We start from the raw sequence: 21,562 nt of genomic DNA on the forward strand, positions 1-21,562 counted from the left end.
ATAAGGAGAAGTGAGTTACGTTTGCCTCGAATAAAAATGGTATTACATACATATTTTATAAATTACGTCACTAAAGTATATGGACATACTTATATAATGCTCACACATCCTGGAGGGTGAACACTTCCAGCTACATGTATATAAGTGATATAATTTTTTCTGTAATTGGATTTTAGGGACTGTGGACGTCAATGAAAAGTGCGAGATTAACATTTCATAAATAAATATTCAGATTTATTTAAAACTAATAGTGATGTCATTCCGGATACTAAAAGTATAAAACTGTAAAATTCTTCAAACCTTAAAATTAAGAAATTGTAACACTTTCTGCTATAATCTATTGATTATCCTCGTGTGACAATATTGCAAAACAGTAAAGGGGGAAAGGAACACGAGAAATATTAAAGATGATTGTATATATTCGCACGAACAATCAAAGTTTGCAATATTGCCTGGTAACGTCTTATCGCTAACAAACTGTCAATCTCATCGTCTCAACATATGCACGGAACACTCATAAATATGCTATATATCGGCTCAAATAATATATATCTATATGTATATATAAAAACAACTATAGTTCCTCTTACACGCTCGACATAGAATTTGTACCAGCAACACGTCGTATAACAGTAAATATTCGTACGTATATGTGTGCGCGCTCGCTTGTGTTTATATATAATATATACATAATATTTATATGCATATTAAAACATTCATAAAAAATATGGATCTCTGGTGATCGTCTAGTTACATCAAAGTTTAGTTTCACATGGCTTTCCGCGCAGTCCCATTTATTAATTCTCGAGGAGTGTTATTAAGAGACTTTTTGTTGTTCGTTTCTGTTTGCGATGCGACCTTGGGAAGACGTGGCGCGATGACTATTATGGCTAGACCTATTATATGTGGAAACATGTATAAATACCTGAAAAATAAATGCAGATTGTCAAACTAGTTTCACAATAATAGTTTCGTAAGTAGCAGAATAAAAAGAAACTTAAAGACTGTTACGTACAGGTACACTCTGATACTTGCTACGAACTCCAAGAGTATAAAGCTGAATGTCATATAGGGCATTAAGACTCGCATCACGACGAACGTAAGCGCATCGTAAAGGAACTTTTTATTTTTGGACCCAAGGAAATATGGTCGAATGTGACGTCGACCCTGTAACACAATATCATTTATTAGCTTTTATGATTATATAATAAAAGAAAGCTGAACGTGAAGTTTCACTTACGATACGCGATACTACAGTGAAAAAGGCTCCATTGGCAAAGGTCAAGTAGTAACCAGGGTAAAATCCATGCCATAAAGCAGACAGGGCGTAAGTGCATACAATTTTATTTCGTTTCACTCTTTCGTAGACAATTGACCTAAGCCACGTATTAGTCCCTTTGTTCCAGCTCTCGATGCTCCCCTTCAAATTCAGACTCAACTGAAAATTAGAATAATTCCATAAACATGACATCCAGCGTGTCGAACGCCGCAGAGACCAATTATTCCAGTTGGCATCGAATCGAATTCAATGAAGCATTACAATACGACCTTCAAACGACCCAAAGTTCATCGCGATAGGTCAAAATCATAGACAGAAGAAGCTATTGTAATCTCCATGATGAGCTCAATGAATGAAGTGTAAACGATGCCAGTTCCAGTGACGCAATGTTGAAGCACTTATGGAAGCCACCTATTTTTTCTACTGGGTCAACTTAGATCCACTAAGTTCTTATAAAATATTGGGTCGCTTGAGAGACTTTTTTTTATACTTGTCCACTGGATCAACTTAGACCCACTGAATCCTTATAAGGTGTTGGGTCATCTGAAGGATGTTTTTTTGTACTTGTCCACTGAATCAACTTATTCACACCATCAACGATTTCGATATTTGCTTATAACTTTAAAATCAAGGCCGACCGCATATCATATGTATAGAAAAAAGTTGTTCAAAATCTCGTCGTCTTTCATATATCCAAAAATCATCGAAATCGGAGGTAACGGAACTAATCTGCAGGTTCACCTAAATCTCTTTCACTTATAACATAACTTAACTAAGTACCTATTATTCTAATACAATGAAAACAAGCAGTAAGATCCTGTAAAAATCTAAGTTTTAACAAAAAATGGACGTGAATTATCCTGGCTCTCACGTATCATTTCCCTCCCAATAAGACAAGGCTTACCTCGAAACCACAAACGTCGACGTTGGAGAAGAGGTCCCACTTGGGTTCACCGTTTGAGTCGTACCCATTGAAGCCCAAGCCGGAATTATTGCAGATCGCGTCGGAGAAGATCCACGCGTGGTAATATTTGAAACGAACCAGCATAGCCACTACCAACATATACCAGATCTTGTGGAATACCGTCGTGTTCTCCAGGAAGTCATTGTCTGCAAACAAAGCAGAGCCCCGTCGGAAATAGAAGGGTAACTCGCGCGAGCGCGAATACTAAGCAGCCCTAACGCGCGAACCTTTCAGCCTCTGAATCGGATACGACGGTATGAATGTCACGAACATAGCGGCGCATAGCAAGCTCACGACAACCTTCTTCAGCACGCTCAGCGTCGGGGATGGATCGTGGCCTCTTTGGTCGGGGTGAATAGAGGTCTTTGAGCCATCCTGCGAACAGAATTGGAAATATGTCTTCGTGATCTCATTTTCCTTTTAAAATGTGGGAGACAGAAAGGATCTCTTTGCGATCAGTTAACGAGGAGGATTATTGCATTCGAAAAATTTTTTCTTCTAAAAAAAGGGTTCAAGAAGAGACAAGTCCATAAGACAATGTTATAGTTGTAAACTTTGGACTCTAATATTTCGAAAACACAAGCATGTGACTTAAGTCATTTTGCTTTACAACCACAGATACATATCTGGACCCCAGAGCCAAAGTGTATTAAGCCAAGTATTTTCTAATTAGTTTACAAAACTCTGGCTTATCTTCCTTCAGATCATTGTTTTATCATAAAGTGGGAATCATTGCAAAGGTTCCTACCGTTACACCTTTTATTTCTTTGAAGCTGTGTCCCTCAATGAAGTCCATATAATCACGATAGAGTATCACAGGCCCCGCCATCAAAGCTTGAAAATGGAAGACATAGCTGAAGTACTCCAAAGCAGTCGGCATCTTTCTAAAATAAATTAGGCATAATGGAGGGGCATTATCGCATGGGATGAAATGAAGCAGTGAACAGACATTGAGTCATCCTGCAGCGCGCGATTCTTGACGACAAATGACAGTGTCTGAAGGATGAACTAAGTAACCGAATATACTTTTGCATTAAGTAAATATTACATAGAATGTTCGTCAACAGAATTATAAGAATTATTAATTGTCGAGGAAACGTCTAAAATATGTCTGACTCGGGACTGGACTTGTTCTACTGACTGAGCTGTTTGACAATCTGGCGTAGGTACTCTGACACATTTAGCTAACGTGTGCAGGCAGTAGAATATGTACCTAGTCAGACACACTTCAGGCGAAGTTTAAGCGTTTTCTCAAGAATAAACAACACTGAAACGAGGCCTTAAATGCATTTTTATCATTCTTGATTTTCGTTTTAGTTTAGCGTGTAGAATCACCCTTTAAAATTCTTACCACTTGTTGCTAAACATTCTATATATTTTATATTAAGCTTGAATTTTGACACCCAAACTATATTATCTATTTTCAATATTTGAACATGACTTTTCATAGTAGTTTTCTGTGATGAAAATTGTTGCTTTTGAAGGAAATGGTAGAAAATAGTAGAAGAAGGTTAGTTGAAAAAGACGTCAACTCACTTGACAGCTTGACGACGCTGTATTGGCGAGAGATCTTCTTCACGCCGCACTAAACCATCGTGTATACTGAACCCGAGGCTGGTTACTTTTTGCGTTATCACCATGAGTGGTCCTGCAATACATGATGCGTGTAATTTACACGCGTGTAATCAATTTGCAGAAGCACGAGCAACACTAACAAGAATTTCCAACGAGAAATAAGAAAAAGGTAGCACTATTAAGTAAAAACAAATTTGCTGAACATTGATTTTACTTCAAATTAGAATCATTCTAAGTGTACAAAGAGAATTTTGTAGCGAATATTATATAGTAGAAAATGTGCGTTTCTTTTTAAATAAACCTCATCAGAAAGTATTATGGATTCTGTCCTGATGATGAATATTGAAAACGATATTTCACTGTATCTATGGAACCTTGATTGCTACTTAATTCCGATCTGCACAATAAGACTACCGCGCGTTCTATTTCCAATCTCGCGCGACCTCGAGCTTTCTACAGAAATGAGTTATTGACTTAAGAAAAAGGAATCTGTCGTTGACCTGGATTGCTCAATTTGTTGGTCATCCTACTTAACACCTTGACGCCCACTGAAGGTACGCTAACAGATCGTTACTTCCACTAATATTCTTCTAAAATTACATAATACAAACATTTTTCCATCCGATCGACAAAGACGTCACTAAAATCTGTACTCAGTTACGTTCTCTTCCCCAAAGACCCATCATGTATAATACTGATATACCGAATTCCAGTGATCCCATCGATTAATCTTCTTTCCATTTTTCTCTAGAAAACTCACGGATGATCTCACTAGAGGAAGATCGGGAACAAACGCAGTTCCTCTATTTTCGTAGCTCGCGAATATAATAGTGGTCGCAAATCATTCGCTAGATCGAATATCCTCTTGTCGACACACGATACGTGCCGCGGTAAATGAAACCGAATTCTCGCATTACGATCGCAACACGTGGGAGGCTGGCGTTTACTTACCAGTGATATCGAGAGTGTACGAGCCGTAATTGTACATCTGTCGATGGTAATGCACGCAGGATAAGTAGATCAGCGCGATCGCCAGTACAACCCTGAAACGTGTATTAAATCAGTGAAGTAAGTTCAAGGAACGATCATTGACCGTGGTTGTACCCGTGGATCAACGTGGAAAGGCTTCAGCCTTTAATGTCTGATATGTTTACCCGCGATTCATAAAACGTGCATCATTAGATCACAGTGCTTGTGTACTGATACTTAGGAGATCGATTCAATTCGTTTTCAATTTACTTCTATTGTAGTCAAAGAGATTGTAACAGGAACGAAAGTTTTTTCTAAGGAGAACGCATTCTAGTGGTCAGAAACGAGATTTATGGTATAGTAGAGTTTTTCTTATCAAAAATACAATATGTGTGCTATGATGAATGTTTTATTAAAAGGAACGCTAAATAATTGAAGTGCTACAGTTTTTTTGTTTTACTAGAAAGAGATAGAAATTGATAAGGATCGTTTTTGTTGTGAACTTCCTGTATGAATCGGTTATTTGCTAAATCGATTAACTCCACATGGAAAAAATATTTATATTTATTTTAAGTATAAAAAGTTAAACATCGATCAAGTGTTTTAGTAATCAAATATTGTTAATCAAAAACAAACTGTATGATTGTAGAATGAGCTCAGTTTCATACAGGAAAGTACTGTACAAATACACATGACGATATGAGTCTTGCTAATATTTGCAGAGTTCACTATTTCAAGAAGTGAATAAAGGTACAATTAATTGGGGAATTCCCTCAATCTCTTTATCTACGCGAGCTATGATGCATTTCGAGTGCATCGAATTTCTTGGTAATTGATGCAACAACTGGTGCAATTACAATATCTACAGTAACTAAATTAAGGTTTCAAAATGAATGAAATAACTTGCCTCTGTACGCTACGAGGAGTTTGTGTTTGCATCGCTACGTAACATAATGTGGGGAGGCCTGCGAGGTGTATCGCCTGTCTGAAAATATACGGTTTTTAAACGAATCTTATCGTGGAAATTAGCGTGGAAGGGAAACTTAAATTCTACAAAATTATTTAAAATAAAGTACAATATTCATGTCTAAGCTAATTCTACTCTCTAAATGCCAAAATCTTTTATAACTGGTGCAGTTGCATCTTTCCTAAAATAATTCGAATGCAATACTTTACTTTTGATCTATAAAACCTGCAGCAGTGATAAAACTCGAAAATTTGAGTTTTTTGAATTATTAATATAGGAAAAATAGTTCTTGTGCCGAAAGATATCTCATTTCCTTAAAATTTAGAATTAAAATTTATTATGATATAAAATTTAATATTTATAATGATTGAGTTTGCTTGCAAAAAATATATTTGACATGGCTTTAGTGAAATTCACTTGCAACAAAGACAATAGAGATGCTTCCTTTCATTTCAACAGTCCTTGTGAAAATAACACACTGCTGTTTCTCAATTAATTAAGCCCTAATAACATGGTCTGATTACTCACCTGCCAAAACAGAAGTACCCGAGTCCAAGGCCAATGACGAGACCAAACATATGTCTGATAGCTGCGGATACAGCGGCGGGGCTAAGGAACCATCTTAAAACTCCAGCTAATATCAACGCTGTGAACTGTGTCAGTAGAAAATTCACCTGCGCACGAAAAAAAAGGAAAACAAATTATATTATTCAACATACAATGTCGAATACAAGAGCAATGTTTACTAACACGATTAACATGGTATTTTTTATCATGAGAATTGATAAAAATTTTTAGTCTGCATTTCATGCACGATGCTTGAAATATTTTCAATAATTTCGCGTGAACGCAATAATAACTAATTAAAGAAATAGAATAATAAAATGGTGAGTGCAGAGATATTTTGATCCGATGAAGTGATCCTGCCACGTGTGAAACACGTAACACGATAAAATCCATTAACCTTATTAGATCTCGTGCCTATTGAATGTAGCGAATAATAATTGGACACAATAAAACAGCCACATGAGTATGCTGTGTCATCACTCGTTAGTTACACGATCTATGCTACTTTTTAGTATAAGTTCAGTGAATCGTCTTTACAATTTCAAGAATTTTCACATAGTCCTGAATACATAAAAATTTAATTAAACATCAAAGTAAAATAAGAAATACGCGTACCTGTGATTCCCATCAAGGGGCCTCTGTCACCTACTTTATTAACGAAACGACCAACAACGAAACGCTGAGAACGTCTTCGTTCCATTATCGCGAATTTCCGCCTATTCTTCTTCGCGAGCCGGTTTCCACAGAGAACGAGATTAATCTACTCGCGGCGACAAACACTGCACGCAGAGGGGATGCACTTGCATCAAAATGATTAATCGTTATCTCCGTATTGACGCGCGACAATTGTCAAACAGTTGCGCAGCACGTGTCGCGTTCTGCGAGACGGCGATAAAAACTGTGCACGCGAAATATGGAAATTCTGAATAATGACTCTGATAATGGCTATGGGGTTCCCCGTTCACAAAGGATGACAGAACAACGAATAAGCGTGAAAAGGAACGCGCGTTCTATAGCTCCATTGTTCCACGGCATTCGCAAACCACTGTATTCATGCTTCTTTTTTTAAACGTTCTACACCGATAATAGTTCCTGCTTAGCACCTCTGTGTTTTCAATGAAGTACTATGAAAGCATTGCTATGGAAAAAATGTTCATTTTCGAACAATGTATTTCAGGGAAAATTGAGGATGTGTGTAGCACTGCTAAATGTCTTTTTTCTAAAAATTATGTATCAGTTCATAAGGGTACACCAAGTATTTATTTACATTCCTATTTATCAGTTTCCCATTTTATAAGAAATATTCTACATTTTTTATTATATTAATTCTACCCTTTTCTTCTTTTTTACTTGAAATATGTTCTACTTCCACTCACAGTAGTACCTCCAGTACTATAATAATATATAGTATTAATTGTTATCGTATTCCTTAACTTCCGCCCTATGTTAATAGAATGCATCGCAGACTCGAATACAATCAAATGCACACGCGATCGAGTTGCTCCTATGACCCGTAGTCGCTCGCGGCGAGTAGTTCCCCGCAAACTTATCAAAGAATCCAGTGTAGAGAGAAAGAGACAAAGAGGGCAAGAAACCACCGGTGAATCCCCCTGGGAATATGACAAAGGCGAACAGGGAAAAAGCTTCCCGGTTTAAGATCGTATATAAGATCAGTCTCCTGTTGGATTCAGCAGACACATTTCGTCCAGCTCTAATGAAGCACATTACAAGCTTAACACCTCGAAGCAGACGAAGCAATACCATCGACCATGAAATTCATCGTACTTGCTTTGGCCCTTTTCGGTGCAGTCGCGTTCGCCGCTGCTGAAGAAGAATCTGAGTTTCTAGCGGATGACTACGTAAGTATAGAATTACGATTTTGTAATAATTCATTTTGCTTGAGAATTTATGTAAATTCTTTCGAGAGGCTCGTGAAAATTGTATGCTAGCTTAGATCTGAATAGCAGTAGGTATTTTGATATGGGATAATAGTGTTGACAACAAGTATAATCCATCATCTATTCATCTTGTCTTCTTTTGAATACTACAGACGTGCATAGAAGATAGTAATAGACACTACATAAGTAGTACTACAGAGTAATGATACTAATTTAAGTTATTCATGATTTCTTTACACACATTGAGTATGTTGAGTTGATTTAAATAATAATATGAGAATAATTTGACGAAGACGATGAAACTAGCCATCAAGAGCCTACTCCAGCTTTAGCATATTTTCTTACAGTCACTTCATCGACTATACTATTACAGTATGAATAGTAGAATCATTGTTACCAAACCAAAATTTTGTATCGTTAATATCAAACATGCATTACATTCTATAACTTAAATTTTTGTCGTGATAAGCAGCGTAAAGGTGCGAATACACCAAAGCTTGCAAACAGTAAGGACATTCAATTTTCTAAAAATTGTCTGTTCGCATACTTTTCTTACTATTCTTAAAAAAATCGAATAAGGGTGATAAAAAGATTGTAACCTATTTGCAGACATTCTTTGTCAAACAGTGTTCGCGGATTGTTCCCTAGTCTATATCCAGCTTAACGCTGTGTCCCAATTGAAACTGTATTGCACACAGTGTTACAGTCTCGTCTGTGTCTCCAGCTAAAAAGCACCCCATATCACTCCAAAAATGTCCATCTCCACAATAACTTCGTAACCTGCACCACAGCAAGCGAGCGAAATTTACAAAAAATTCTTTCTTCCAGAACCCAGCCCGCTTCCGTCGCGATACCAAACCCCATGGCGGCTCCGTGGTGATCCAAGCAGAGAAACCCATGAGTGGACCAGACCGACGACCATCCTTGAACGTCGACTATCGCCAGCGCGTGTTCGAGCGCAACGGCGCGAGCGCGCACGCTTACGGAGGTCTGAACATCCAACCAGGCCAGCGAGCGCAACCGCATCTGGGCGTCCAAATGCAGCGCGAATACAAGAACGGTTTCATCGGCGGATTCGGTCAAGTGCAGCGTGGCCCTGGCGGCAGACCGTCGCCGACTTTCGGCCTGAACGGTGGATTCCGCTTCAAGCGGGACGTCGAGGAAGTGGAGCAGGAGCAGCCGTATTAAATCGATACGTCGCGCCTCGTCGATGGACGCTGGCGTCTCGACGCCGCTTATTGCATTTATTTAGTGGTTAAGGCTCATTGAGGCTATGTTTACTTGTAGTATCGCGCCATGGTGACCACTATCACGCGACTCTCGGAGATAAGATACTGTCAGTCATGTATTATGTGGCTAATGTGGCTATGAATTTTGTTTTAATAAATAACAGTCTTGTATTATAATTGTTGTAATTTTTGAACGCTGCTACTTGTAACTGGGAAGTTTTATCGCTGAAATGGAGAGTGTATTAGGGGGTTGATGAATGTAGAGGTAATGGAGGATGGTATTATCTATGCGTTTTAGTAGATGTGTGACTATGAGGATTCGCTAATGGAAATGTGTGAATCGGGAGTTGAAGAACAGTACAGGTTCAGAATTAGTCATTTTTAAATAATCTGAAAACTGTATCGGGACTCGAGAGTCAAAGTGTATTAAGCCACATAGAAAACGAGTGGATTTAATATACTCTGGCTCTGGGGTTCAGGTGTATAAAATGCATAAAATTACATGTTGGATTCAAAGATCTGAGAATGTGGTTTTTGAACTTATACTATTTCTCAACTCACCGATTCATATATTATATTACTCGTAGAATTTGAAAATTCTAATGTTTAAAACTTCTTCAATTCTTAATTTTAATTTTTGAAGTAAAAAAATTGAACATACACATACGTGCCAGGATGCTTAATGAAGATTAAATAAGAAGCTCGTTGAGGTTTTATATTTCTCAAGATTATCTCATAAAAAGATTAAGTGGATTTGCGATGTCGTTTGATACTGATGCAACCATATTTCGAAAATAATTGAGAACTCAATGATATTTTTGATTTTCGCACGTCCATGTTCGTCGATATGAATAGATAATTTTCCTTAGTAAACATGTACGTGACTGAAGTTGTTTTATTTTTAATATCTGAGCGCACCTTTGCGAGGCACTTTTCACCTTTACAGAATTATCAATGCGAAGGAAAGCTGATATCCGGGAAGCGATAAAAATTTATATTAAGTTAATAAATAGTCAACAATAATTGATGAGCGTTCTTAAAAAAGAAATATTGCACGCTGGAAGGAGTATAAATTACAAAACTATAAAATTGATTTTACTACACATTTACTATAATTAGAAGCGACAAGGTATTTGAACAGTTCCATCGCGTTATTAAAAATGTTGATTCAAGTGCCCGTAGTGAATTGATAACATTTATCGTGACCAGGATCTGGAACAAATGCTTCATCTAATAAAAGCGTAGTAGATTACGTGACGCGAAGTTTTCAACTGTTTGATTGACGTATGATATCATACCATAAACTCATACTTCACCTTTGAACATAGTCTTACGATTCTTTGCGGTCTATAATTTAGTTGACACGAAGCAAAATTAATCTGTGTTTACAAAGAAAACGCCTAGGAATAAGTTCGTCCTATGTACACACGTAGAACACGACGCTCGATGAAGGATATTTATATCATCAACTTTGATACTATTTATTTCGCCACGAAGATGGTAGAAATAAAATAAAAGGAAACTGTAGTCGCCTGATTAATAAATAACAGGCTGATGTTTCAATAATAGCGCGCGGCACGGTGACCACCGATGCGCTTAATGTAATGAAACGTGCGTAGAATGATGAGGAAGAAAATAAATGTAAGATGAAGTGCTGCAATTCAAAGAACGATGTACCAAAGAAGACTACTATTACTTTAAAGTCACCACTGTATAAGCTGAGTATCGCTCCTTTAATATCACAGTCTTAAAGGTCTTCATTTCCTGTAGCGCATAAATGCAGAATGTAAAACTTCAACTTTACGTAAATAAGAGTACAGAGCTTGAACTTGAATCACAATAAAAAGACTAATATGAAAAGTTTATCTTGCTACCATACTTATTGCACAGTACTTAGAACTTACAATAATAGAATGCAGGTATTTTGAAATATAAAAGAGCGAAATATGAACGATGGTAATATTTCAAACACTTAATGAAAATTATAGTCGAAGGAAATTGCTAATTCTACTATATCGTTTGGCTATTGATTAAAATAAATGTAAAGGCACCATAAAGTTGATCTCTAAACTTTCACCTACCGCCTAATGCCAACGAAGGCAAGTTTTTTCGTAGCGAAAGATCAATCTCGTGCCACATATAACAGTCATTTATGCCAGAATAATTGACTTTGGTACTACTTTCTCCCGATTATATACTTAAACCTTGTCCGTTCACACGATCGTTGCACTTCCTGAATGCATCGTTATAGGTTTTGTGCTTACTTTCTTGACCCACACGCGAGTAATGCATATGGGTATGCTTAATTGGCAGATTAACATTTGCGCGTGACGGTCACGGGCACAACCGATATATTGTGCAAGTGAGCCGTATACTACTGTTATATAAATAAAAAAACAACCTGGCCACAGATCTACACACTATAATGTTATTTTAGAAAAAAAATTAAATCCTTTTTATGTATAAAATATAAAAAAAACTTTTATATTTATAAACACTCCTAGAGAAATAGGACGAGAGTGCCAATTACTCTTTGCAAGCTAATTACTGTGTTCCCCTTTTATTTTCATATATAACAAGATGTAGTGCTAGTAAACTGAAAATTAGAATTGTACATTTTCAGTCAATAAAAATATATTCTTTTTAATAGTGCTACATCCTGTTACATGTGCAAATAAAAAGAATAATCGACGCTCGTCGTAACCATTAGATCATCTATTCAAACAATCGATATTTTTTAGTCAACACTAATTGTAAGAGAAACATTTTCTGATTCTAATTATTACAATTAGAACAAGAGTACTAACTACTGTGTGCTGACCAATTACTGTGTCCCGCCTTTTATTCTCACATACAACAAGATACAGCACTATTAAACTGAAAATTAAAATCGTATATTTTCGGTCAACAAAAATGTATTCATTTTAGTAGTGTTACATCCTATCAAAGATTTTGTGTAAATAAAAAAAGGGACACAGTAAGTGGTCAAAACACAGTAACTAGTACTCTTACCCTAATTGTAATAATTATGGTCAGGAAGTGATTTTCTTATAATTAGTGTTAGGCAGGTGATTGCAAGTTCTCGTACTTCGATCGATTACTTGAATAGATGATGCAACGATTACGTCGAGCGGCGTACGATCGAACAACGTCGCGATAAAAGCTGCAGGACAACCGTATTAAAAAGCGTTCTAGCAGAGTGATAATATGCGCGCACTCTGTAATCGGTTAATCGTGAAAGCAGCCTAACGAGACCGAAGGAAAGTGTGCACGCGATTGCAAGATCAATCACGTAAGTAATCTTTTCACTGCTCCCGTTATCGTGTCTCACGCGGCACGAACGCTATGTGCCATTGGCGGTTCTATTCACCGCAGCTTGGCGTACCGCAGGAATTTAATGGCAAAGTGAGTAGGAATTCCTCGCAGGAAACGAGAGAAATAAAATCTCATGACACTAGTGCGTGGGCAAATATGGGAAGCGTGTATTTGTTTGCATGAGGCGGTTCGATGGGAGTAGTTCAAGAAACAGGAAACATGCTCACAAAATATATTATTTGTAATTATCGATACGTATAATTTCTACTTTCTACATTTCAATGTGGTTAAAATATATTGTATGCAAGCGATAACTTTGTTTTGTCTTTAAAAAGTAATATAGGTACTTTAATCTGTACCTCAGAGCTAGATTAACCGAAGTCCATTTTTCTCAAAATTTAGATTTTTACTGAATCTTATTGTTTTTTCTTCATTTTATTAGAATAATGGGTCATAGAAATTGAATAGTATAAACTACTTTAAATACTATGTTAAGCAATGGGCAATCATATTTATTTTTCGGTCTCCTGGAAAATAAGAAAATTGGACTTGGTTTGGTGTGGCTCTGAGATACTTAAACATTTGTAATAATTTAATGTTAAAAATGAGACACTTTATTTGCTTGCACTTTGAACCATAATTTCCTTACATAAATGATCACTAATACGCGATGAGAATTATGTACTATTTAAAAAAATGAATGCATGCATATCCAGCTCGCTTTGTTTAAGTTTCAGATAACATGGACAATCGATGCAAGATAATCTGAGAGGCCAACATTAGAATTCACTATTACTTGCACTTTACATACATTGCGGAGTTTCTTGGAAACGCAAGGTTATTAGCGACACTAGGTGAGCAGTTCTATTTTCTTTCAAACGATTTGTTTACATAGCCTGGTTTCATTAACGAAATGCAACAAGTTATATACTTTATCGGCTTTCACGTTATCCTTGAGACTGGGGCTTAAATTGCATTTCATACATTTGTTGTATTTCCGACATTGTAATATCAGGTGATCTGTTGTCATCTGCATGCTGCATTCCTCTCACTATGAGACTGGTTCTTTTGTAAGTAGGTGTTCGGAACTGTTCACTATTGACTTCTATGAGCAAGATAAGTGGCAATCACACCTACGCTTTTCTGCTCCCACGTGCCTACATTTAAACGTCTCATAATTATAGAAACCCACAGTATAATAGTCAAAACCACGTACTTTCAGTTCCATTTTTCTAAACACGAAGACCCTGTCAGCGAGATTTCCCAAAAGGGAAAACGAGGGAAAACTTCCAGGAACGTCGCGTATAAGAAGTGAACACAACGGTATATAATTGTACACAGTTATCTACGTATAAAGTATTAGACTGTTAAGCTACATTCTTTGCGTGTAACAGTTACTCGAAGGGGCAACGGTACTCGTGTACTTCTACGATCGTACGAACTGGCAGAGACGAGCCTCAGACAGTTACTTAGGTCGTTTTTGTTGCACCCAACAAAGTGTAGCATTGGGTAGGTCATGATTCGCGAGCACCATCCAATTAGATGCACTCTGAGAAGAACTGTCTGACAGGAGGTCTGTACTTAGCACTACGACTCCACTGGGTCTGAGGAGTACAAGACAATATCTCCTTGATTGTGACGCGAAGAAAATAAAATAGGACATGACCGTGTCTACATGGTCCTACATGGAGGGGTGATCAACCCTCCAAGATGGCGTTATGTCGTTAAGAAACCTAGCTGTCTCTGGGGGCTTTGTAACTAAGCCTAATATTGTTAGATACTTAAATTTGCTTGTTTATTTAATAGTATTTCAGAAAATCCTTTCTTGCAAATATTCTGACTTCATTCAATCGACTACAGTTTATTCAGTGCGTCTGGATGCCAGAAAAGAATTAAATATTTTTTCTCCTCTTTTTTCTAGACATTTTAATTTCAAAATATAGAAAAGTAGTATTAGAAGAAATTATTTGTTATGATTCTAGTTACTACTATCAGTGACAGTCAGTGTTCAATCCAATTAAAATAAATTTTATGTAAAATTATTTACATACTTTCAGTCAGCAATTACTGTCACTGAATATAATACTGAAATAAGTGTCTCATAGAATTACGAATTATTCTTTTTTGCAATGTAAATTTCACTAGCAGATGAGCATTAAAATTAATAAGTTAGTAGTAAAATCGTACTATACATCGTGCTAATATATCTACCATAGTGTAGATATGATTAACGAATTACGCGGGAAACGAGCCAAATGATTTCGTGCACCCAATCAGTGTGCATTACGCGTCGAAGAAAAGTTAATCGCTTACTAATGATGCACGCGCGTCACATTCGACTCGCGTCGCCCTCGAAGTAATCTCATATCAATGTCGATTTATTTCGCAGCGTGGCGAGGGTTCGAAACGAGCAAAACGTTTGACACGAGTGTCGGTCCCTAGAGGCCAATGATCTCATCGCGTATCTAGCTTACACACCTCCGACTACACATCGGGTCTTCCTTTTTAAAGGCTCGCCACCTCGTTTGCCCCACAAATCGCGACTCGAAATCGCGTGATCTGTCAGTTTCAATGATCCTTTCAAGCAGCCTCTGTAATTGGCTACACGCGCCCATCGTTCTAATAGAGAAAAAATAGCGAAGAACTCACGATAATGACTCGCCACGTACAATAAACTCCATTGTGTAACTCTATTTACGCGAAGCTATTCGACAGAGAAACGAAAGTGACACTGATAAGAAGTATAATTAATCTTACGGCGAACTCTTTTCGGGACCGATTAAGTGAAATCGGAGTTGACCTTTGGTACTTTGGCTATCGGCAAATGGTCAAGTGTACGATGCCAGTTTAGTCTGATAGAATGCTACTTAATCAGGATATTAAAGGTTCCTTGATTCAAGGTCCCTTTCATTGATAAGAAACTTCTAATGATAAATTCGAAAAAAATATATGGCTTCCAGAATACAAATAGGAAAGTGACGAATTAAATTAAATCGATAATATAGAATAAAACTGGTTGATCAAGTGTCCTGGTCAAGACAGTTGAGACTGAATTTTGACAGCGTACAAATGCAGCAAAGTAGAGCCTGGGCGCTTAACAAGTACGCACTCAACGCTAAGGGGAGTCATAGTCAGACCACGTCTCTTCCTACGGTAATAACTGAGAAGCGTTCCTCTTGCCTCTTCGCACCAAGCGCTTACAATAGTTATACAATTGTACGCGGTACCCGGTTACTTTGGTACACACGTACCCGATTGAAAGTTAAACTCAATTTCCTTGGTAACGAAGCACAGTGACAACAAATTTTATTGAATATTTTTTATTCACACTTTAATATCGAATCACGTTGTTTTCGATTGTATCAGGGATTCTAAGACACTTCGCAAAAAACTGATGAGTTATGAATTTTAAATATACTCACAGTGGAAGCTATTAATACTCAGCTGATATAATAGAATTAAAATAATATCAATCTCTCTATTTATCTGAAAGTTTATGTACATTGCTTGCAGTTTATTATCAGACTCCGATTGAACCACAAAAACGTCGTCTACCGATAAACTATACGCTGAGGTTGTTGCTCTTAGTGCTTATGTGAGCACATATAATGATATAATGTAATATAAAGTATGCAGCAGATTGTATTTGAGGATTAATTAATCACTGTAGAAAGGAAGTAGCTACAAAAATGGCGCTTAACAATACTGTCTACTGGTAATACCAAAGAAATACTCAGTACATATATGAATATTAAATGATCCTCTTATTCTATTTTTGGTTCTAATGATTAAATGGAGAGCATATAAATACTCGAGCATTTTTGAGGATTACACAGTAGATAAAAATAAAGCTTTGTTAAGAAAGAAATATAGGGTTGCATCACGGTTATTTTAAGACCTGCTGTAGTTAACGCGACTGGCATGGAAATGCAACGAGAGTAAATATACCCGAGGAAAGTATTGCTGGCTTGCTGTACGCTGTTTCAGTATTCCATATTACATTCCCTGCGTGAACGCGTTCAATGAAAATGAAACTGTGACGATGAAAGGAATTGGCGTTGGTCATGGACCAACTTTCAATCTCAATATCTGACGATCAGAGACTTAAGACCCTTAAAGAACTCTTTCTCGATTCTCCTTGTTTGTGAGTATAATATTCGATGCTTATTAGAGTTTCGTTTTAAGAATTATAGAAAAGAATATAATACAATTTTTATATTCTATGAAAAAATTATATTAGTGATAGTAAGGTAGGAGTCATTTCATGTAAAATCAACCCTTGTTCAAACGAAATTGAGTATCACCTACACAATATTTTTTTTCAGGAAGTTGCATTAAAAACTCTCGGTAACAGTATCCTAGGACATTAATGAGTCATCGGTTTGTAATCGTAGCAATGTAAGGCGTGTCGTCATTTTCAATCCTAGAACACATAATCTGCGCGGAGGTGTGTCTCATACTCTGAATCATTCCAAAGAAAATGTCTTCCAGTCAAGTAGGTCTTCTGCGGGTACGATGAATATTAAAAAATTTCAAATTAATATTTCTGGAGAGGTCTCTGAGACTTCACTTGAATAATTCTACTGTATCAGTTCCATACTCGATACTTCAACATACAACCTAAGATAAATATTAATAAAACCAGTTAAGTAAGCGAGCGAACACTCCATAAATAAATTCATTCATCACGAGTAGATACGTAATTAGTATCTACTACAGTAAATCAAAATATGGATTTCCACAATAATCAACCCGAAAAATACAAGTCCAAGATATGCTAATAGCTTCTTTATCCAACAAACGACTCAATCAACAGATTAATCCTGAAATTCTCTTTCAGATCTACGCATGAACCAAGTTCAAAGTTCACGCGGCGAATATGGTTCTACCATCCACTGAACGATCGTCGAAAATTCTGATTAGAATAACGGGACACCAATTCCTCCAGCAGCCTATTCTCCGAGGATCGAAAACCCATCCGATCGAAACGGGATCTCAGTCGCGTCGACTCTCGAAAATAGAGGATGGCCGCGTTTCCTTGCGCGTTCTTCGAGTTACGTTACAACTTTAGCCCTGCCAGGATAGATTCTTCGACGAGTAGAACGAAGCGTGGACGGTGGCTGCGGCCTCGGTTGTGATCATACGAACGTACCTGGCCCCCCTCACGCATCGAAAATACATCATTCAACTTAGCGAGGAAGAAACGGAGTCACTATGTTGCGAAACGCGAAATGAATCACAAAATTTTGTATTGCGTCTCTGTCAGATAATCGAGAAAAAAAGTAGTAGCGTGACATGTTTCCTTTTTTCTTCTGTTATCAGATGATCATCGAACCATCATGACGTGGACTATGAGCCATAACAGTAAATTCTGAATAAAACGTTTTTAATGGAAACATGACTATTTTGTTACATCATTCTAATTAGCTATGGTATGTTATATAATTGCGGAATAATTATTCTGAAGCTTCAAGTTTGAAATGGATATGTGGGGTATTGATTATCATCGAATTACTAGGCTCGAATGAAGAGATTGAACAATAGTATTGCAGATTCTATGTACGCGACAAATCCTTTCCCCCTCCACATATATCTACATTAAATAGCATCAATGATATTCAATAAAATAGCAGCAGCGAATATAGTCGCATAGAAAAACAAGCTTCGTCAGTGCATTCAGTTTTTATGCTAGTTCGTGGGCCAGATCCAGAATTTTCATTTGCATATACATTGTGTCGATTTATGGAGAAAGGAAACGTAAAAAGAATGGTAAATAATATTGTATATTTAGAAACAGCTTATATAGAAAACCAGTTTTACTACTATGGACAGAAATTGGATTTTTAGTTTCATAATTGTTGAAACAATTTGGTTTAACGAAGTGAGATATAATTATGAATTAGAAACAAGTTATACTAATTATACTAAAACTTACGATGTATAACATATGGATAATATAGAACGTTGTTTGATATAATTTAATGGTTTGGCGCGAAAACAGGCTAGTTTTATCGTATTCGATAAGTATCGCGATTAATCGTTCAAGCTTCACTTTTATCAATGTTCTCCTTTAAAGTACGTCAGAGGGGAGAAAGAAAGAAAAAGCTGTTGCTAAAAATACTATCCGTAAGAAGCGCTCCAAGTGATTTCTTTTAAGACGATTATCCGCTACAAAATTACACTCGTTTTTAGTTATCGCAGGCGAATTTGTAAAAAGCGAAACTACCATGTAATTAGCGCAGTAAAAAATGTTATTCTTATATCTCGAAAATACATACATGCATACAATTTGTTTGTATATATTTTTTTACAACACAGTAGTTTACACTTATTAAAAACGTAAACATTGAGCCATAAGAGAAGGTCTAGGTCAATGAGAATTCCATAAAAAGAACAAATAATTATTTATATCTACTATCTGTGCAATACAATATTCATGAATTAATGTTTCAAAATTTCGTAGTCAGGTTAGTCATTAATTAAAATTCTAATTAGAAGTTGGCTGTCCTGCCAAAGTAATTACATAACAATGACACAATTTTACCAAGTGTTCAATAAAAGTGCATCATAAATAAAGATATAATATTAGCTATTTTTGAATTTTACTAAAATTCCATCATTATCAATCTCAAATTCGTATTGGTTTCTTTTTCAAATAAGCATGAGATTTCTCTCTCAAAAATCCGCGAGTCAAGCGCAGGTCGTAAACGGCCACTCGCGCATCACTATTGCAGTCCACGCGTTGCACTCGACTTTTACCAACTGTTGCATCTGATGCAGCCTATACATGTAGCCGTAGATCGTCTCTCGATGCGTTCACCGGTCATTCTATTTCCAGCATATACATGCTCCTCGTTACACGCGAATGTCCCTCGCCTTTGCGAGTTTTTTTCCCAATTCGCGAGGGTAGCACGGATTACCTGTCGATAGCAGGTATCTTAGCACGGTCACGGCAGCTTTACCATTATCGATAATAACACGGTACTAAACGCTGTCGTAAGATGCACGTCAGAGATACTCTTCTTCAGGAAACGGAGGCAAGTAATTTTGCGCGTATTTGCGATGACATACGAACCCCTTGTTACAAGAAAATCGAATGCTATTCTTAACTTGCCCCTCGATAATGAATTCTACAACGTATTCGTACATAACCTTGCGTGAATAGAAAATTTTGGGTAACCTCATGAGCCTTCGATACAGCCTGCAACACTCGAATAGGACTCCTACATGTATGGACGAAAAAGTAGCACACCAGTATCGCGGCCATAATCTAATACAGCTCATAGGAGTACAATGTAGCGACAGCGATTTCAATGACGATGTTTCTATCTATCTTCCGAGCACGCACACCTCGTAATTTACGGATACAGCGGTCATCGCGAGTGCTCGAGTCCTCGAGTCTTCCAGCGCCCCACTGTCACGACGCTTTTTCGCGTACAGATTCTTCAATATAAACTAACAACATTACAATAAGCGGCATTTCGAGATTCAGCCCCCATTTATAAATACTCCACTTCGGTCTTGCAAAATCTGTCGTCACACGCACCTAAACCTGCTTCGCTCTTACTATTGTCAGACCATAGTAAATTAGCGAGAATTTTATACCGAGAGAACCATTGACGCGTGCCTGAACGCCTTGTTTATACGCGCGAACGTAAAATCGTGCACGTTCACGGCCCTAAGATCGACGAGACGTCCTCGACGCGAAGGCTGAGCCTTAACCTTGACAGCCGTCGGGGAAAGAACGTGAACGCGCACAGGCGTCAGGCGACGAGCTGAGTCTCAGGGAAGGATGCTCCGAGAGGGTCAAAGATTCGGCATAATCTAAGCTCGATCGATGCGCCCTAGTTTCGTACGGTCGTGCGACAAATAACGAGGGGCTGGTGCTCGTTCGGTAAGAGGGTACGGGATAAAGTTCTCACCTGATCGATCGGCACGTCGATGATGGCCGAGAGCCAGGCGAAAGTCCGGGAACCGTCGTAGTAGTCCTCCACGGACGCGGTCATTGTCAACGATCATAGAAAAATCGAATGAATTAGGCGCGCGCGTACACACACCACCACCCAGCCGCCTCGTGTCGCGACACGGGCGCACGTCGGTGGACACGCACGAGAGACAGGGGACACGGTCCTCTTCCGCGACGTCTTCGGTTTTCTCTCTCCCCTGGCGAGGGAGAATGATCGTCGGAGGAACCGCGACGAATTCGCGCGACCACGACACCCGATGACGCCGTCGACGACGGATCCTGAAATGCAGCGCCGCTACGTTCCGCGCCGGCTAGCAGACCTGCCGGCACCCAGGGCCGTATCCACAAGTGGCATGATCAATTGCACGTGATAGGAACGCTGTCGATCTCTGCGCGCGGACACATAGACGGGGACTGGTTTGCGCGAGCAGCCCCCTTTCGCCAGAACCTGGGAGCTCGTATGGGATATATAGTGTAGGTGATTAGGAAAGTAACCTGAGAGTCGAGAATGGAAAAATATTCAATTTATGGTTCATTTCGTGTAGCATTGATTTATGGCGTGAAATAAATGAGAAATTTGAGCTCTTTGGAATTTCAATTATTTTTTGTTTAGAGTATTTTCGTAATTGGGGTTTGGAATCTGAATATTGCAAGTTTTTGGCCTTTGCTGGTATTTGAAACTAGGTAAGGGTGAAGAACTGTGTGTTGAGTGTCTATAGGGTAGGTAATTGTGAAAGTGATTTAAAAGTCGAGAATTTTGAAAAATTGGATTTGTAGTGTTTATTTGCTGTTGCATCAATTTACGGTGCGAAATAAATGAGAAATTTGACTTC

At 37.8% G+C, this 21,562-nt stretch overlaps 2 protein-coding genes and 1 long non-coding RNA gene across 11 annotated transcripts; 2 read left to right on the top strand and 1 right to left on the bottom strand.

Annotated features, from left to right (window-relative positions):
* Positions 1–232: 232 nt before the first annotated feature.
* Oys (lysophospholipid acyltransferase 6) lies at positions 233–20,906 on the bottom strand. Of its 4 annotated transcripts, none has more exons than XM_076375550.1 (11): positions 20,686–20,906; positions 6,283–6,428; positions 5,695–5,772; positions 4,770–4,861; positions 3,780–3,891; positions 2,992–3,127; positions 2,471–2,618; positions 2,184–2,389; positions 1,241–1,438; positions 1,016–1,167; positions 233–925 (listed from the first exon to the last, which is right to left on the bottom strand). In XM_076375550.1, exons 1-11 carry the CDS (start codon positions 20,767–20,769, stop codon positions 769–771), a joined length of 1,509 nt encoding a protein of 502 aa, XP_076231665.1. In that variant the 5' UTR covers positions 20,770–20,906; the 3' UTR covers positions 233–768. The 4 variants fall into 4 exon arrangements, with proteins under 4 accessions (XP_076231665.1, XP_076231667.1, XP_076231668.1 ...); XM_076375553.1 differs by lacking the exon at positions 20,686–20,906 and adding an exon at positions 6,937–7,383 and having other exon boundaries at positions 234–925; XM_076375552.1 differs by lacking the exon at positions 5,695–5,772.
* Positions 8,039–10,471, top strand: LOC143177558 (hymenoptaecin). Its single transcript, XM_076375555.1, has 2 exons — positions 8,039–8,180; positions 9,048–10,471. The coding sequence occupies exons 1-2, from the start codon at positions 8,091–8,093 to the stop codon at positions 9,405–9,407; spliced, it is 450 nt and encodes a 149-aa protein (XP_076231670.1). The 5' UTR covers positions 8,039–8,090; the 3' UTR covers positions 9,408–10,471.
* Positions 16,644–19,355, top strand: LOC143177559 (uncharacterized). 6 transcript variants are annotated; one of them, XR_013001599.1, is made up of 3 exons: positions 16,644–16,907; positions 17,158–17,210; positions 17,604–17,811. It is a non-coding gene; the product is annotated as an uncharacterized LOC143177559 (long non-coding RNA). The 6 variants fall into 6 exon arrangements; XR_013001597.1 differs by having other exon boundaries at positions 16,649–16,907; positions 17,089–17,210; positions 17,604–19,355; XR_013001595.1 differs by having other exon boundaries at positions 16,651–16,907; positions 17,089–17,273; positions 17,604–19,355.
* Positions 20,907–21,562: the final 656 nt, after the last annotated feature.

This window comes from Calliopsis andreniformis, chromosome 3 (assembly GCF_051401765.1).
Source record: "Calliopsis andreniformis isolate RMS-2024a chromosome 3, iyCalAndr_principal, whole genome shotgun sequence".
NCBI lineage: Eukaryota > Metazoa > Arthropoda > Insecta > Hymenoptera > Andrenidae > Calliopsis > Calliopsis andreniformis.

Coding starts and splice junctions, on each gene's coding strand:
- LOC143177558 (XM_076375555.1), top strand. CDS start 8,091: ATGAAATTCATCGTACTTGCTTTGGCCCTTTTCGGTGCAGTCGCGTTC. Junction 8,181..9,047: donor AGTTTCTAGCGGATGACTAC/GTAAGTATAGAA, acceptor TCTTTCTTCCAG/AACCCAGCCCGCTTCCGTCG.
- Oys (XM_076375550.1), bottom strand. CDS start 20,769: ATGACCGCGTCCGTGGAGGACTACTACGACGGTTCCCGGACTTTCGCC. Junction 6,429..20,685: donor TCGACGTGCCGATCGATCAG/GTGAGAACTTTA, acceptor TTTCGTGCGCAG/GTGAATTTTCTACTGACACA. Junction 5,773..6,282: donor GGGTACTTCTGTTTTGGCAG/GTGAGTAATCAG, acceptor GTATATTTTCAG/ACAGGCGATACACCTCGCAG.